Here is a 17,921-nt window from a genome sequence, read left to right on the forward strand (position 1 = left end):
CCTACTAAATGGAAAAAGCCATCTGCAGAAGAAGAAAGTGAAAATACCATTCAAAGAGGAGCAGAAACAAGAGAGGGAGAGATGGAGAGAGAGAAAAGGGGAAAGGGAGAGACTGAGAGAGATTGAGATGAAAGATCCTTATAGCTTTCTAGTTTCTGTTTCCAGAAAGATCTTGATATCTTTCTAGTTTCTGTTTCCAGGCAAGACCAAAGGGGTTCTGCCCTTCCAAAGCTTGTTCAAGTTGCAATTGTAACCCTTGCAATCAAAAAAGTCTTGCCCAATATACCACTTTTCATATGAGATTTCTCACAATAAGACCCAACCATCTTTCTATCCTTGATTATATCTTTCACATTAGGTTCCATTAAATTTGTTCTCATTCTTAGGATACATCACACCTTTCACATATTATAGATTTGCATTTTGTTTTAATTGCTTATTAATATCACTATCTCCAGACCCTAAGCCTTCCAGCCTGCTTTGTGAATAATGTATAGTTGATGCTTGTATCTTGTCCTGAGGAGTATACAGCATAGTTCTCCCCATACAGAAGAACATCTTTAACATTGTTAAATATATATCCATTTTTAATTTATTTAATGTAAGGGCTATCCTGTGGTCCAGATGTTTCTAGGAACAGGGAAATAAAGAAGAATAATGCCCTCCAACCCTCAAAGAGCTTGAAGTTGAATCAGGGGAGTCAAACATGTAATACTTGCTGTAAGAGAAAAAATAAAGCACTTTTACACAACTGTTTTATTTAGTCCATTTGATGAAGACTTAATGTTGATATTCTAAGCTTCCCCACTGAGCTCACACACACACACACACAAAACTCAGACTGTGTGAGAGTTCAGTGAGCTTGCTCAAGATCACTCAGCTAATAAAGTGACAGGCTGGCTAGCGACTGAGGTCCGTGTTCTTCCAGGATTCCTATTTCTGTTTCTCTTCCTCTTACCTCATGCTGTCTCTTTTACCTTGTCCACATCTTTGAATGTTCAGTGGGCCAAATAACAGTGTAAACATAGATAAGAAGGTTAATCTTTCTTACCATTGGATATAATTCTGTCTCTCAATCTCCCTCCCTCACTCCCTTCCCCCCCCCCCTCTGTCTCTCTCATCCCCCTCCTCCAAATTTTGGTAATTTAATCTTCCACAGCTTGTGTTATAAGCAAGGTATGTGCAAATGGGAATTGGAACCTAGCTCTTATGACTCTTGAGTGATTTATTTTGACTGCACATACACTTTTCAATCACTCGCCTTAAATTTTTGACTGCCAAGACAGCACAAATATCACTTAATGGCAGCACATGCAAATTCTTCTGGGGTTGGGATAGAGAAAAGATGATTTGCAAGTCTGAGGAAGGTGTATGTTCTACAGGATCCCAGTTCTGGGGAAGCTGTGCACACTGCAGGAGGCTGCAGAGAATGCACTTTAAAAAAAGAAGGAAAACTGCTTTATAACGAACGCATGGTCTCTTCAGCATTCACCTTTGATGACACTTAATGTACTGCTAGCTGGTGAAGAAAACAATATTTAAAGGGCCCATGTCCATTTTCACAAAGCAAGTGATGACGAGTGAATTTGGAAGTGATAGGCAAAAAATTGATAGTGGGCACATCATATGCTAAGGTGTATTATATGAGGGGTCTAAGTTTGCTATACAGTTGACCCTTGAACAACACAGGTTGAACTGCACAGATCCACTTACATGTAGATTTTTTTGATAACTACAATACAGTACTGTAAATATATTTTCTCTTATAATTTTCTTAATAACATTTTCTTTTCTCTAGCTTACTTTATTGTAACAATACAGTATATACTACACATAGCGTATATGTTTTAATCAACTGTTTATGTTATTGGTAAGGGTTCCCATTAGCAGTGAGCTAATAGTAATTAAGTTTTCTGGTATGTGTGCTGCAGAAGCAAGAACAATAGTTAAGTATTTTGGGAATCAAAAGTTATACATGAATTTCCCACTGTGTGGGATGGGGGTGGGTTGGTATCTCTAAACCATGCATTGTTTAAGAGTCAACTGTAGGGGCGCCTGGATGGCGCAGTCGGTTAAGTGTCCGACTTCAGCCAGGTCACGATCTCGCCATCCGGGAGTTCGAGCCCCGCGTCAGGCTCTGGGCTGATGGCCTGGAGCCTGTTTCCGATTCTGTGTCTCCCTCTCTCTCTGCCCCTCCCCCGTTCATGCTCTGTCTCTCTCTGTCCCAAAAATAAATAAACATTGAAAAAAAATTAAAAAAAAAAAAGAGTCAACTGTATACACTTTTACAACAAATAACTGGATTTAAAAGCAGTGTTCTTGCTATATACAGACACTAAGCTTTGTATAAAAAGGAGAGATTTTAATAAATCCTTTTGATTTGATTATTATGGAACATTCATTTTTCTTTTGCTGTTTCACTTCTATTTCCCTTTCCAGACTTATAAAAGCAAACTACAAGGACACAGAATGTTTTTCTTTGACCTCTCTGACTCATTTGATGATTTATGTTCCTACCTCTGCACAATAAACAATGTTAAAAATTCTAGCCCTTTTCGATGAGAGAATAATAGCTAATGATTGGGAGCTTGTAGGTTTATAAATATTGTATTTTATAACATTTCCTGTGACTTTTCATTATTAAATATTGAGAATTCCCTAAATTTGAATTTTCTGCTCAAATTTTCACATTTTTTATTTTTGGTTCTCGTATGTTAGAGAGTTTAATGCTATTACTGACTTCTGTTCCATATTAACATATCTAGGTTGTTTCAGTCAGAATAGACTAAAATATCCTGGGTAGAAGACAATTCCAAATCACAGTGGCTTCACACAACAAAATTTCATTTCTCCAATTGAGTATGCATATGCAAAAATATGAATATAGGCCCATACCTCATAGTGTACCCCAAAATTAACTCAAATGAATCATATACTATGTAAGAGTTAACTTATAAAACTTCTAGAAAAAAGCCATAGTAGAAAATGTTTGTGATCTTGTGTCAGGCAAAGAGTTCTCAGATATAACATCTAAAGCATATGGCATTCAAAAAATTGCATTTAATAAAAATAAAAAATCTTTTGAGCTTTTTTTTTTAATTTTTTTTTCAACATTTATTCATTTTTGGGACAGAGAGAGACAGAGCATGAACGGGGGAGGGGCAGAGAGAGAGGGAGACACAGAATCGGAAACAGGCTCCAGGCTCTGAAATCTTTTGAGCTTTAAAAGACACCATTAAGAAAATGAAAAGACAAGCCACAGAGTGGGAGCAAATAATTTCAAATAATGTATCTGGTAAAAGACTTGTATCCAGGATATATAAAGATTTATTGTAACTTGATAATAAGAAGACAAACAGCCCGGCTAAAAAATGGGTAAAATATATGAATGTATGCATCACCAAAGATATAAGAATTGCTAGCTAATAAGCACATGAAAAGATGCTCAACATCATTAACCATAAGGGAAATAAAAATTGAAACCAAAATGAGAAACCACTTCACTCCCACTGGAGCCAATAGTTCTTTGATTCTTTGTATAAATAGAAACATGACTAAAAAAACAAGATGACATTCATTCAGCATTTAGGTAGTAGAGAAGGGACGGGGGGGGGGGGGGGGAGAGGGCTCTGAGTTCTGTTAGCAAAAAGACGACAGAGTCTGTAAAAAATGATGAAGGAATTTCTTAAGAGGCAGGAGAATTATACATTTGACTGGGGAAAGGTTTTGCTAGGTTGAAGACAGTACAATTACAGTACTTAATCTTCATTAAAAAAAAAAAGATAGACCATATCAAGTATTAGTGAGGATGTGGAGAAGTTGAAACCTTCACACATTGTTCACATTTTGGAAAACAGTTCTGCAGTATCTTAAAAAGTTAAACACAAATGTACTATACAATGCAGCAATTCTACTTGTAGGACTCTATCCACGAAAAATAAAAACAAGTATCTACACAAAGATGTACACACATTTTCATAGCAGCATTACTCATAATAGCTAAAAATTGCAAATAATCCAAATGTGCATCTGGTGACAGTTACATTCATACCATGATCATGGTACATTCATACAATGGAGTACTATTCAGCAATACAAAGGGAAGAACCACAGACACGTGGTACAACATGCATGAACTTCAAAAACATCGTGATGAGTATAACAAGCCATATCAAAAGACTATATTGTAGGAGTCCATTTATATAAAGTGGCCAGAAAAGACGGATATATAGAGGCAGATAACATTGCCTGGGGTTCCCAGTGGGATTGATTACAAATGGGCATAATGAACATTTTGGGGGTAGTAGAAATGTTTTAAAACTGTATTGTGGTGATGGTTGCACATCTAGTTTCTGCTTATTGTAGTTATTTAGGAACCTGAAATGACAGTTGTTCTATTTCAACACATGGTTCCATCATCACCACAGCAGAGGGGAAGGGGATGTGCCTCTGCCTCTTAAAACTTTTGCCAGGAAGTGATACGGATCACTTCTCCCATTTCATTGGTAAAAGTGAGTTACATGGCCATACCTAACTTCGAGGATGCAAAAGAGTGCAATTTTGCTGTGTCTGGAAGAAAGGAGAACCAGAACAATCCTAATGACTACTAGATCATGACTATTATGTAATGACTATTACATAAATAAATAACAGCAAAAGGTACGTTGCTGTGTACTTCTGAGGTACTTGACATTTCTTTTTAAAGTCCTAATCTGGGGTACCTAGGTGGCTCAGTCAGTTAAGCATCTGACTCTTGATCTCAGCTCAGGTCATGATCTCACTGGTTGGTGAAATCAAGCCCTGGTTCAGCCTGCCTGGGATTTTCTCTCCGCCCCCCTCCCCATGTGGGCGCGCATGTGCTTGTTCTCCCTCTCTCTGTCTCTGTTTCTCCTCTCTCTGTCTCTCACAATAAACAAACATTTAAAAAAATGTCCCTGGGGCACCTTGGTGGCTCGTCGGTTAAGCGTCCGACTTTGGCTCAGGTCATGATCTCATGGTCTGTGAGTTCGAGCCCTGCGTCAGGCTGTGTGCTGACAGCTCAGAGCCTGGAGCCTGCTTTGGATTCTGTGTCTCCCCATCTCTCAGCCCCTCCCCTGCTCACACTCTGTCTCTGTCTCTCAATAATAAATAAATGTTAAAAAAAATAAAAATAAAAAAATGTTCCTACCTCCTTTAAAAAAAAGACAGTCCTAATCCAAGACTTCTGGGGAAGATGGCAGAGGGGGATCCTAGGCTCACCTTGTCCTCACATGTAAACCTAGATAATACATCTATGTAAAGTCTTAATTTATTGCACGTTGGTTAGTTAACAGAAATTTCTAAGACCCCAGTTATAGGTGTTCTTTATATTTTACTGTGGCTCCCTTAGTGCCCTTGATTCTCTGAACCTGGTTTTGTTAAATTACATTAATGCACTTTTGTACCTGTGCATTTACATAGGAAAATGATATGCTTTTTTTTAAATAGTCATTATTGCCTCTGTCATGTATAAAGGATTAGAATACTTTTGGCTAAAGAGGCCAAAGTTAAACTAGTAAATGGGAATTTCATAGGAAGGCATAGCACATTTATAGATGGAAGAATTTTCTAATTATTAGCATTTATGTAATTGAAATGACTGCCTCTGAGCTATTGAATTACTACTGAGGATGTTAAATCTGTGACTTGTTGACCCCTTGAGAGAGACATTGGGGAGAGCTTACACCAAAATGTTCTTCAGAATTGATGTTCTATGATTAGACTTTGCTGCACCTAATAAATACACCTGTTGGCGTAATATCTTTATCCGTTTTGGGACTGTATCTACTTTTTTAAATTCAAAACTCTTCTCAACTAAAAGTGTTAAGGGCATGGAAGAGGAATTTATGAGAGACTACTTTATAATAGAATTCAAAGAAAGTGAAACTTGAAAGGTAGCTGATAGAGGCCATAGCAAGACAGACTTAAATTCAATTAGTATTATTACTTAGGAGAAGCAAAGGTATGGAAGGTGTGGCTACTGAATGGTGTGGATAGACTAAATATTTATTAGCCAAATCCTGAGATTATGGGCTGAGGGAATCCCTTTTGAAATATGAGCAAAGTGGGGCGCCTGGGTGGCGCAGTCGGTTAAGCGTCCGACTTCAGCCAGGTCACGATCTCGCGGTCCGTGAGTTCGAGCCCCGCGTCGGGCTCTGGGCTGATGGCTCAGAGCCTGGAGCCTGTTTCCCATTCTGTGTCTCCCTCTCTCTCTGCCCCTCCCCCGTTCATGCTCTGTCTCTCTCTATCCCAAAAATAAACGTTGAAAAAAAAAATAAAAAAAAAAAAAAGAAATATGAGCAAAGTGAGTTTGGGCCCAAGAGGTACTTTTTCAGAGAGGAAAAAAAATATATTAATTTGTCCTTGTATTTTACTCCTGTTATATAATGAGACAAAAATATAAAATGATTTTTAAATTATTTTGACAAAGTTACAAAGGTACCCAGGTGGCTACTAAAGGGGAGCTAGGTTGTATGTAAGCGTAACTCAGAGACAAGCATGCACACTTCCAGTTTGTCACTTGGGACTCCGGTCGGCAGCAGGATACTGGCAGGCTATAGATCTGCCCTAGTGTAAAAAAGTTCTGTATTCCTAAAATAAATCACTTTGTACAGGATATTCTCAGATTTCATCATAATTAGGAATGATTGCAAAGCAGATACACCGAAAAACCTTTCAACGTCTAGGAAAAAAAAAGTTCGAAAATCTTCTACACAAGGAGCTCCCGATAAGGAATTTGGGACTGTACAAGCATCGCCAAGCAAAATTTAATCCTGACATCCAGGGTTTCCTCGCTGAAGGAAATTCGAACAGCAGGCTTCAAGTGAAGATAGAAGAAACGTGTCTTATCTAAGGTAATGAAAGGAAATTGGCAAGGCAAGATGTAGAGATCACTGTCGCATTTTTCAGGGGAAAAAAAAAACACCCACGCACGGTGAAGACTGGACACGACACTCTTCTTTATAAGAGAGGCACAGTTAAGACAGCCGACGACCAGGAACGCAGCGATCACTATTGTGTTAGCGCCGGCGGCGGAAGGACTTAGCCCCACTGCTACGTTAAAGAGTCCTTCTTTGTTCAGCTTCGGCCAGGGACGCAGGGCGCGGTGTTCTTCCGCGCTCACCGCACAGTCCCCGCCCCCTCGCAGCCCTGGAGAGCTGCCATTCGGCACCAGAGTCGCTCCGCGCTCCCAGAATGCACCGGCAGTCCGCGGGAAACCAAAATGGCGAAGGGCTGTAGCGAAGTGGTCTGTGTTTGAGGCCGGCGTAAGAAGGCTCACTCTTCTCATCCCTCGTCCCCAGGACCTCGGTTTGTGCGTGTGCATGTGCGGGGTGCCCGGTGGGGCGGGTGCCCAGTAAGTACTTGGACTCGCAGGGGAAGCGCCCAAGGGGACGTGATTGGTTGTTTTTTCCTGTATGAAGCGGTTGGCACCACTGAAGTGACCGAATGAGGTGAGAGACCTTGGCCTGGGAACCAGGCTCTTCCGGAGGAGGTGGGGGCGGGGGGAAAAGGAAGAAAGGAAGCAAGTATAAAAGGGAAAGATGGAGGATCGAGGTGGGGGTGGGATCTCTAGTGTGTATGTGGGTACCTTGCGTTTATGTATACGTTGAAAAGAATGGATAGAATGGAGTGTTCAGTTGGGTGTTGGAGAAAATAGGGAGCGAACAAGGCATTGGGGAAGTCGGTTGGAGGACCAAGATGAAACGTTGAGACGGGGAAGCTGTGTTTGGAGGGGAAGGAAGGAACCTGGGGGCGGGAGACGGTTGGAGGGGCAGGATGAACCTGGTGATGAGGGGGTGGGGAACCGAGGGGAGGAGCCGTTAGGAAATGCGGACTGAGGGAGACGTGGGGAGCTGAATGAAGGGGCTGCCTGGGACCTTAGGGGGCGCAAAGGGAAGTAGCAGCTTGGAACCAGAGGGTGGTGGAATTGTATGGAATTGGAGTAAGGGGCTAGAGTAAGAAGCAGGATGGAGTAACGAGGATAAGGAATTAAGTGGAGGCTGGAAGCAAACCCTGAAAGCTTTAAAGGGGAGAAGTAGGAGGGAAAGTGTGAGATGGGGGAAAGACACCTTATATTTGGAGCACACAATAAATTCTAACTCCTATCCCTGCTCGGAGGTAGATATGTGTTATTCATGTTTACAACTGAGGTAATACGGTTCAAGGGATTTTAACTAATTTGCCAAGATTTCTTAACATATTTTGGTAGTGCCAGAACTCTTAACTCTGAGTGTGTGTTTTACAATCTGGTGCCTTTGGTTGCTAGAATTTTTCTTTGGAAGCAACCAGAGGGAACAGATGGATTTATCGGGGTGATTTGACGAACAGAGAGAGGGTTCGTGAACAATGGGGAAGGGGATATGGTATGTTATTCTGTGCTTTGAAACATTTAACTTTGGTTAAAGGTAGAACCACTTACAAATTCAGATATGCAGACCTAGGTAGGCCTGTGTATAATGTAAGAAAGCTCCATGTGAGGTCAGTACAGAACTAGAAATATGTAATTAGTGCTTGATTTAATTTGACTCCAGATGCTCCGGTAGTAGTAACTTTCTCCTTCATATTGATTCCATGTGACTCTTCTGTATACCTTGCCTACAGGCTGGTTTCAATTTCCAGGTTTTCATTCTGTCTTGAGAATTCCTTTTGGGAGGGGAGCAGTGGATTGCAAAGACTGAATTTAAAAGAATTTTATGAGGATAAAGTAAAATGTACTTGCATTCTTAAGTGACCTTTTCAAAAGCTTGAAAATGCTTTACACGGAGCCATTTTGACCAAGAGCTTTAGGTGCCCAGTAGTCTTGGCAAGGAAAGAGTTGATTTTGATTTTAAATTTCTTAAAAAAAAGTATTCTGTTCTTGATATTTAGAATGTTATTCACACTCCAACCATTTGCAGTGATAGCTTGAGAAGGAATACAAAGTGAAATTTTGTTTTTGTGTTTTTAGGTCCTAAATATAAAAACATTCCAATTCACATTTTAAGTTTGCTCACCACTTTTTTGTAAAGTACTAAAAATATTCTCAAATATTTGAATTAAGAGTGCACCTGTTTCCTGATACTGCATATTCATGTTAATGGGCATTAACGGAAATCTATACCTAATCAGGATGAAATGTGTACACATTTGTAGAACGAGAAGTACAGAAATTATCTAGTTAAACTTCTTTTCTGGATGAAACAAAATATATTTAATAATCCTTTTAATTATGATGTTTGCCTCAAAGCTCAGTTTGGAAGGGAATTTTATTCTGTGTATTTTGCTATGGATCATAAATTCTTTGATGTCATTGATTATACCTTTCATTAGATCCTTGACTGGAAGGGTAATTTGCTTTATTCGTATTTCAGCATAATCTTTATATCTGACTTTAGGAAACTGGCAGTATAGTAATAATCTATTTTAACAGATGGGGAAATTTGCCTCTGAGGAGTTGTCATGGCCAACATCTGTAGCTGGGTGGTTCTGAAAGTGAAATTTAACTGCTGTTTTAGTGTAAACTTCCATGAATGATATTCTTTGGTTGATATTTTTATGCTTTGTTTTCCTTGTTTTTCAGGATTTGGTTATTGCAGTAAAATGCAGTATAACAACCTTAAGTTGGAATGTGGAAGTTTCCCTGTGGATATTTTTTACATATTAGTGTAGTGCTGTTCAATAGAACTTTCTCCACTGATGGCAGTGATGTATATCTGCTCTATCCACTATGGTAGCCAATAGCCACGTGTAGATGTTGAACACTAGAAATATAACTGGTGTGACGGAATACTGAATTTATAATTTAATTCATTAAAACTAAGTTTTAAATGGCTGTATGTAGCTAGTGGCTGCTGTACTGGATAGCATAGTATTAGGAGTTACTACACCCATTTATTAGGAATTGTCTCATGTATTAACCATGAAAACCACAGGAACTCAAGAGTAAGGAACTGTTTTGAAACTTAGGATTGAAATTCTCTTTGTACATTTTTAAGATGAAGTACTTTTCATTTTTGTCTCACATGGAGTCTTCAGTCCTATCTGCAAAAGAATGAAGAAGGTAGCAACTTCTCAATTCTATTTCCTTTGTCAAACAAAGGAAATAAAAATACAGTGTACTTTATTTTTTAAAAACTTTTTATACATCAGTTAAAGCTTTTTATTAAGGAAAATTTAGAAACATACAAAGTGAACAGAATACTATAATAAACTTTTTTGTATCCATGCTTGTTTCATCTATACTTCTATGCACACTCCACTCCATAATTATTTTAAGAAGCTTTTTAAAGGTGAAATTTACATATATTAACTGTATACTTTCTAAGTAATAGCTTTATTGAGTGTGCATATATTGTATTTATATGTATGTAATTCACATGTACCCTTTTAAGGTACAATTAACTGATTTTTCAGTATATTCATAGAGTTGTGCAGCCATCACCATTGTCTAATTTCAGAACATTTTCACCAGCCCTGAAAGGAAATGTGTAACCATAAGTAGTCACTTTCCATTATTCCCTCCTACTACCCCTGGCAACCACTAATCTATTTTGTGTGTTTATATTTTGCCTGTCTTGAACATTGCACATTAACAGTCATATAATATGTGGCCTTTTATGTCTGGCTTCTTTCACTTAACACAGTGTTTTCAGCTACAGCCATGTTGCAGCATGTATTAGTACTTCTTTCCTTTTTATGGCCAAAATATATTTCATTGTATGGATATATATTCATTTTGTTAATACATCCATCAGTTGATGGACATTTGGGTTGTTTCTACTTTTTGGCTGTAGTGCTGCTACACAGTGCTGCTTTGAATGTTCATTTACAGGTTTTGTGTGGACATGTGTTTCCATTTGTCTTGGATACAAATCCAGGGGTGGAATCGCTGGGTCACGTGACACTTCCGTGTTTAACATTTTGAGAAATTGTCAAGCTGTTTTCCAAAGACCCTGCCTATACCCTTTTACAGTTTTACCAACAACTATGAGGGTTCCAGTTTGTCTACATCCTTACCAATACTTGTCTGTCTCTTTGCTTCTAACCATCCTGGTGTGTGTGCAGTGGTACCTCATTGTGGTTTTGGTATGCATTACCCTGATGACTAATGATGTTGAGCATCTTTTCCATGTAGTAATTGGCCTTTTGTACACCTTTGGAGAACTGTTGATTAAGGTCCTTTGACCATTTAAAAAATTGGATTATTTATGTTTTCACTACTGAATTCTAAGTGTTATTTTTGTGTTTTGGTGATAAGTCCCTTTTTGGGTGTGTGATTTGCAATTATTTTCTCCTTTTCTTTGAGTTATTCTTTCACTTGATGGTGTACTTTGAAGCACAAAAGTCTTTAGTTTTGATGAAATCTAATTTATCCCTTTTTCTTGTTTTGCTTGTGCTTTTGATGTCATATCTAAGAAAATACTGCCTAATGCCAGTACAGTTTTGACAAATGGATATACCTGTGTAACCTATACCCTTATCAGGGTACAGAATATTTCTTTTTTCCCAGAAATCTCACATGTAGTCTTTTTTAGCTATTTTCTGCCCCAACAATTTCTGATTTTTTTTCACTTTAGATTTATTTTGTCTAGAACTTCATATAAATGGAATCATTAAGTGTACATGTCAGGGGGCACCTGAGTGGCTCAGTTGGTTGAGTGTCTGACTCTTGATTTGAGCTCAGGTCCTTATCCCAGGGTTGTGGGATCGAGCCCTGTGATGGGCTCTGCACTGAGTGTGGCACCTGCTTATGATTTTCTCTCTCTCTTTCTCTCTCTCTCTCTCTCTCTCTCTCTCCCCCGTTCTCTCTCCCTCCCCTTTTCTGCCCCTCCCCCGCTCATGTTTGTTCTCTTAAAAAAATTAAAATTAAAAAGAAGTATGCATGTCAGTTAAAAATTTTTTTAAAATTTTGCTTCATAAAGCTAGAACTGGGGTCTTACCTTGAAAATTCCATTCTGCAAGGGATATTGTTATAGTAGTAGCCTAAAAATCTTGTGTTGTAACAATCCTGACCACCAGTACTTTGTGAGATAAAGTTTTTTTTCATGGCTTCCAAAGATATTTCTGGTATTTCGAATGGATAAAATTGAGTAAGGGCTGAATGATTATATACTTCCAAATAATGCCTAAGATCAGGAATTTAAAAATTAGGGGAACAGGGCAATGCGAGGGATCCTTGTGATGATGGAAATACTAGTGTCTTGACTGATTTGATGTTAATATTTTGGTTCTCATATTCTGAGATTTTTTTTTGTAATGTTTATTTGTGAGAGAGAGAGAGAGAGAGACAGAGTGCGAGTGGGGGAGGAGGAGATAGAGAGTGAGACATAGAATCCGGATCAGGCTTCAGGCTTTGAGCTGTCAGCACAGAGCCTGACGCGGGGCTCGAACTCACTGCGAGGTCATGATGTAAGCCGAAGTCGGACGCTTACCGACTGAGCCACCCAGGCGCCCCTGGTATTCTGAGATTTTTAAAGATGCTATTGTTTGGGCAAACTGGGTATAAGTTACACAGAATGTATTTTTTCTCACAGCTGTGTGTCAATTTACAGTTATCTCAAACTAAAAAAGTTAAGTTAAAAATAAGGGGAAAAAATTGGAACAGGACATGCATCGCAAGAATGGGTTGAATTTGTTTGGTTTCAGTCAGCCAGGTGATGAAAACAATCTAAATACGAGTTTTGGTTTTTCTCCATCCTTGCTAGTAAAGTTTCAGAAAAACCTCTCAAGAACTTTTTTGGTTGTGCTGGGGGATTGGTGAAATGGGAAGACAGTAGTCTAGTGGAGAGAGTACTGAATATATACTCAGAAGATAAGGATATACTTTTTTTTTTTAAAGTAGGCTTCACACCCAGCACGGAGCCCAATATGGGGCTTCAACTCATGACCCTGAGATTAAGACCTGAGTTGAGATCAAGGTCGCTTAACTGAGTGAGCCACTCGGGCGCCCCAGGATATGCTTTTAATCTGGTAACTCTGCAGTAGCTTTAGTTTTTTTTTTTTTTTTACCTATTAAATGGAGATGTTACTTGCCCGTATTGCTCACAGGATTGCTGCAGGGTTAAGAAGGAAAATAAAGAAGAAAATACTTAATAAACTCTAGGTATAATATAATTGTATAATATTTATTTGAAAATAATTTTGCAGGAGAGTTGTTTGTTACATAGAACAAGAGACCCGCCCACCTATGATGAATCTATGCACTGAAAACACCCTGGGATGTTTCATGAATTGCTGATCTGTCCTAATAGTTCTAATTGATGTTTGATAAGTACCAGAATTGACCTGTAGAGCTGAAAAACCCAAACCCAAACCAGCCAAACCAGTTTCTTAGAACTCACACCCTAGAGATTCCAAACTCCAGGTTCAGGGTGGGTTTTGTATATTTTTGTGTTAAAAAAATTTTTTTTCTTTTTTTTTTTTTTTAAATTTTTTTTCAACGTTTTTATTTATTTATTTTTGGGACAGAGAGAGACAGAGCATGAACGGGGGAGGGGCAGAGAGAGAGGGAGACACAGAATCGGAAACAGGCTCCAGGCTCCGAGCCATCAGCCCAGAGCCTGACGCGGGGCTCGAACTCCCGGACCGCGAGATCGTGACCTGGCTGAAGCCGGACGCTTAACCGACTGCGCCACCCAGGCGCCCCAAAAAAATTTTTTTTCTTGATTTTGTTTTGTAGCCAGGGTTAAGAAATGCTAAATTTTGTTCTAGGGTCAAGATTAGAAATTTACCAGTTCTTGCTAAGACATCAGTAAGAGCTGTACAAAGGGAAGACTAGTTAATAATAGGCATATTTTTCATACTTGAAATGAAAAAGAGAAATATTTTAGTACTGTTTTCATCACACTCTTAAGATATTTTAAATTGGTGGCTAATAAAGTAGTTAGTGGAACTTTGTAGTCTGGGGAACTTGTGGACTGTTACAGGTTGTATAAAATTGCATTTAGGCTGGAAAACAGTATGGAGGTTCCTCAAAAAACTAAAAAAGAACTACCCTACGACCCAGCAATTGCACTACTAAGGCATTTATCCAAGGGATACAGGTGTGCTGTCTCAAAGGGACACATGCACCTGCATGTTTATAGCAGCACTATCAACAATAGCCAAAGTATGGAAAGAGCCCAAATGTCCATCGATGGATGAATGGATAAAGATGTTGTATATGTATATATAATGGAGTATTACTTGGCAATCAAAAAGAATGAAATCTTGCCATTTGCGACTATGTGGATGGAACTGGAGGGTATTATGCCAAGTGAAATTAGTCAGAGAAAGACAAAAATCATATGACTTCACTCATGAGGACTTTAAGAGACAAAACAGATGAACGTAAGGGAAGGGAAACATAATATAAAAACAGGGAGGGGGACAAAACAGAAGAGACTCAAATATGGAGAACAAACAGGGTTACTGGAGGGGTTGTGGGAGGGGATGAGCTAAATGGGTAAGGGGCACTAAGGAATCTACTTCTGAAATCATTGTTGCACTATATGCTAACTAATTTGGATGTTAATTAAAAAAATAAAATAAAAAATTGCATTTAGGTGTTGTGAGAGAAAAATTCTCTGTTCAGGGAAGTATTTAAAAAGAGGCTAGATGATCATTTTAGGGATGTTATAAAGAGGGATTTTTTTCATTATCTTGAAAGTAGATGACTTTTCAGGTGCTTTATAAAACTAAAATAAGGATTCTAGATTGTAATCAAAGTTAATGGGCAGTGTTTTTCCCTTAGGTTAATGATGAGAATTGTTAGGGAGGATGGAATCCTTCTCACAGTTGAGTTTCTTCTGAGTTTCCCTTTTTCTATTTTTCTCTAAGTTTCACAATCTTTTCCACTTTTGACAGTTGTCTAAATCCATCTTTTAGATTTTTGTTCTCAAAAACAGGCTGAAGAATATGAAGCTATTTGAAGTTTTAGTTTTAAGAGTTTTATTGCTGCTCGTTAGAGAGGAACAAACAAAAGTGGCTATTTGCAAATATTAAAAAATGTTTAGGGGCTGCCTGAGTGGCTTAGTCAGTGAAGCATCTGACTTGGGTTCAGGTCATGTTGTGGTTCGTGAGTTAGAGTGGAGCCCCGTGTTGGGCTCTCTAGATCCTCTGTCTCCCTCTCTCTGCCCCTCCCCTGCTCTCTCAGGCTCGTCTCTCTTTCTCAAAAATAAATAAACTTAAAAAAATGTTTAGGTTTGTCTTACAGTATGTCCTGGTGCAGTGATTCTCAAACTTTCTGGACTCAGGACCCCTTTACATTCTTAACTATTGAGGATCCCAAGAACTTTTATGTGGGTTATCTCTCTCAATATTTACTGTATTAGAAATTGAAACTGAGAAAATATAAAAACAAGAATACACATGTTCACATACCTTTAGTCTTTAGAGTGAAATCATCAGATATTATTTAGTTTCTGGAAAATCCCACTCTAAACTTATGGGGAGAATGAGGGTGAAAAAGGCAAATAAAATTTCTTAATATTATTTTAAAACTAGCTTGACCTTGTAGACTTTGTAGATTCCTAGGGACCATACCTTTAGATTGCTACTGTAGTCTACTGTTTCTTTAGGGAGTTAGGATTGTTTCATGCATTACATGATGTTTAGCATTCCTGGCCTCTTCTTAAGCAGATTTTTTGTCTCTTCATAGAAAAAATTTGTGTCTCTCAGACATGAACTGCTTCCAGTTCTATCTTCACATCTACCAACTTAATTATAAATGAATCTGTCTTCACATCAGATGACACTGACATCACTTTTGAGAAAAGTTTCAATTTACTAGGCTCCCATTCACAGCTTTATCAATAAGATGTATTTTTTTATATACATACACTCTGTAGAAAATTTAAATATTAAAATTTGAAAGGTAATCTATGTCACCCAGACAGCTACCAAAAATGCCTGTTTAATTGTCTTCTTTCTTTTTTTTAAATTTATTTTGAGAGAGAGAGAACATACACGCACACATACGTGCACACGCACACAAGCGGGGGAAGGGCAGAGAGAGAGAGAATGAGAGCGAGAATCCCAAGCAGACTTTCTGCTGTCAGTGTGAGGTTTGAACTCACAAACTGAACTGTGAGATCATGACTTGAACCAAAATCAAGAGTTGAGTACTTAACCACCTGAACCACCAGGCACCTCTCATTATCTTATTTCTAATGGTAGTTTTAATTTATGTTAAACACTTGAAAATTTCCTTTAATAATGCATGTATTTGACTAAAAATACCGAAGAATACAGAAGGGGAATGGCTTAAAAGGAACAGCTAGACTTCAGGCCTCCTGAGTCCTGCTTTGAGAAAGAGTCATTACTTTAATTTTTTAAAAAAATTTATGTGTTTATTTTGAGAGAGAGGGACAGAGTGTGAGTGGTGGAGAGACAGAGAGTGAGGAAGAGAGAAAATCCCAAGCAGGCTCCATGCTATCAGTGTGGAGCCCGACTTGGGGCTCAATCCCACAAATGGCAAGATCCAAGCTCTGAGCTGAAATCAAGAGTAGGTGCCTAACCGACTGAGCACCCAGGCACCTGTACTTTAATTTTTAAGTGTTATGTTCCTTTGTTCTGGTCATTACCTCTATAATATTAAATCATACCTTTACACCACTGTTATTCATTTTAGACATCTTGCCGTGTAAAGGCTTTCTTGCTGTGATAAAGATTCTGTTAAATATGCCCTATATCTCTTTTCCCCTTTCCAATTTTTGGCTTTTCTATTGGTTACTTTTATAACTTTAAACTTAGGGTTTTTTTCTTATTCCATCAACTCTAGATTTTATTTCTCCCCTTTATAAGGTATTAAAGTCCCTGCCTTTGCCTTCATTTCTCTTCCTCCTTCCATCTCTCAATTTTTGTCATCTGTACTTTGCTTGTATATTTTAAAATTTGATAACTTTTAATATTGTTCTTTTTTTTTTTTTTTTTTTAACATTTTGAGAGACGGTGGTGGAAGGGCAGAGAGGGAGACAGAATCTGAAGCAGGCTCCCTGTTGCCAGCACAGAGCCCGATGCAAGGCTCAAACTAAAAAACTGAGATCATGACCTGAGCCAAAATCAAGAGTTGGATGCTTTACTGAGCCACCCAGGTGCCCCTTAAAATTCTTAACTGTAATTTTCCATGCTTTGTTTATAGGTTGTTTCTAAAGGTTGAAAATTAATAAATAGCTTTTTTATTATTTTGACCAAGTTAATATTATTCTCCAAGTAGTATATTACAGAGCCAGATGGTACCATGATTGCAGTTGCTTTCTTGTAATACTTTATCTCTGCTTTTGTCTCGTCTATACATTTTTCTACTGTCTTATACGGTCTAGTTTTGTTAAATCCTTCTTTTCTCTCAAACATCTCTCTCTGGGAGTCTTCTTTCTCCTTTTAATCCAGATTGGTTGCTCTCTAGGTCTTTTCCATAGCTGTCATCTAGGATTTCCCTATGTTAATCTCTTGTGTTGGATACACTATTTCCTGCATCCCATGTTTTTTACTTTCTTAGAGGGTACTTCGTCATTTTGCTAGAGCCAAACCCTCAACTTTTGGCTTGACATCTTAAAACTTATTTTAAATGCTTTCCTTTTTAAAAATTTAATTTGGTTGGTATAGGATTCTAGTTTGCATGAAGTGTTTCACAATTTTGAGGCATTACTCCATTGTCTTCTAGAATCCAGTGTTGCTTTTAAGAAGTCATAGAATTATAAGTCTGGTGTTTTTTTTTAAATGTTTGTTATTTTTGAGGGGGGTGCAGAGAGAGGGAGGGGAGACAGAGGATCTAAAGCAGGTTCTGTGCTGTCAACGCAAAGCCCAATGTGGTGCTTGAACTCTTGAACTGTGAGATCATGATCCTAGCTGAAGTCAGATGCTTAACCGGCTGAGCCACCCAGGTGCTCCATAAGTCTGATTTTTTTGTAGGTAACTTGAATTTTCTCTTTGGAAGCTTGTGCTCT

General features: G+C 38.4%; 1 protein-coding gene across 2 annotated transcripts in view; it reads left to right on the plus strand.

Annotated features, from left to right (window-relative positions):
• The first annotated feature begins 7,205 nt into the window (after positions 1-7,205).
• The window catches only part of MTF2 (metal response element binding transcription factor 2), a 78,408-nt gene continuing 67,692 nt past the window's right edge, over positions 7,206-17,921 (plus strand). The window contains exon 1 of one of the 2 annotated variants that reach the window (XR_005788759.1): positions 7,206-7,469. Coding sequence is in view for 1 of the 2 variants with exons in the window: in XM_040470995.1 (XP_040326929.1) it covers positions 7,465-7,469 (5 nt within the window). In the remaining variant the exon portion in view is untranslated. The remainder of the gene's footprint in view (positions 7,470-17,921) is intronic. The other variant, XM_040470995.1, reaches the window with a different exon arrangement.

The sequence above is a fragment of the Herpailurus yagouaroundi genome, unplaced genomic scaffold (genome assembly GCF_014898765.1).
Source record: "Herpailurus yagouaroundi ecotype Mexico unplaced genomic scaffold, PumYag 77, whole genome shotgun sequence".
In the NCBI taxonomy this organism is placed as follows: Eukaryota; Metazoa; Chordata; class Mammalia; order Carnivora; family Felidae; genus Herpailurus; species Herpailurus yagouaroundi.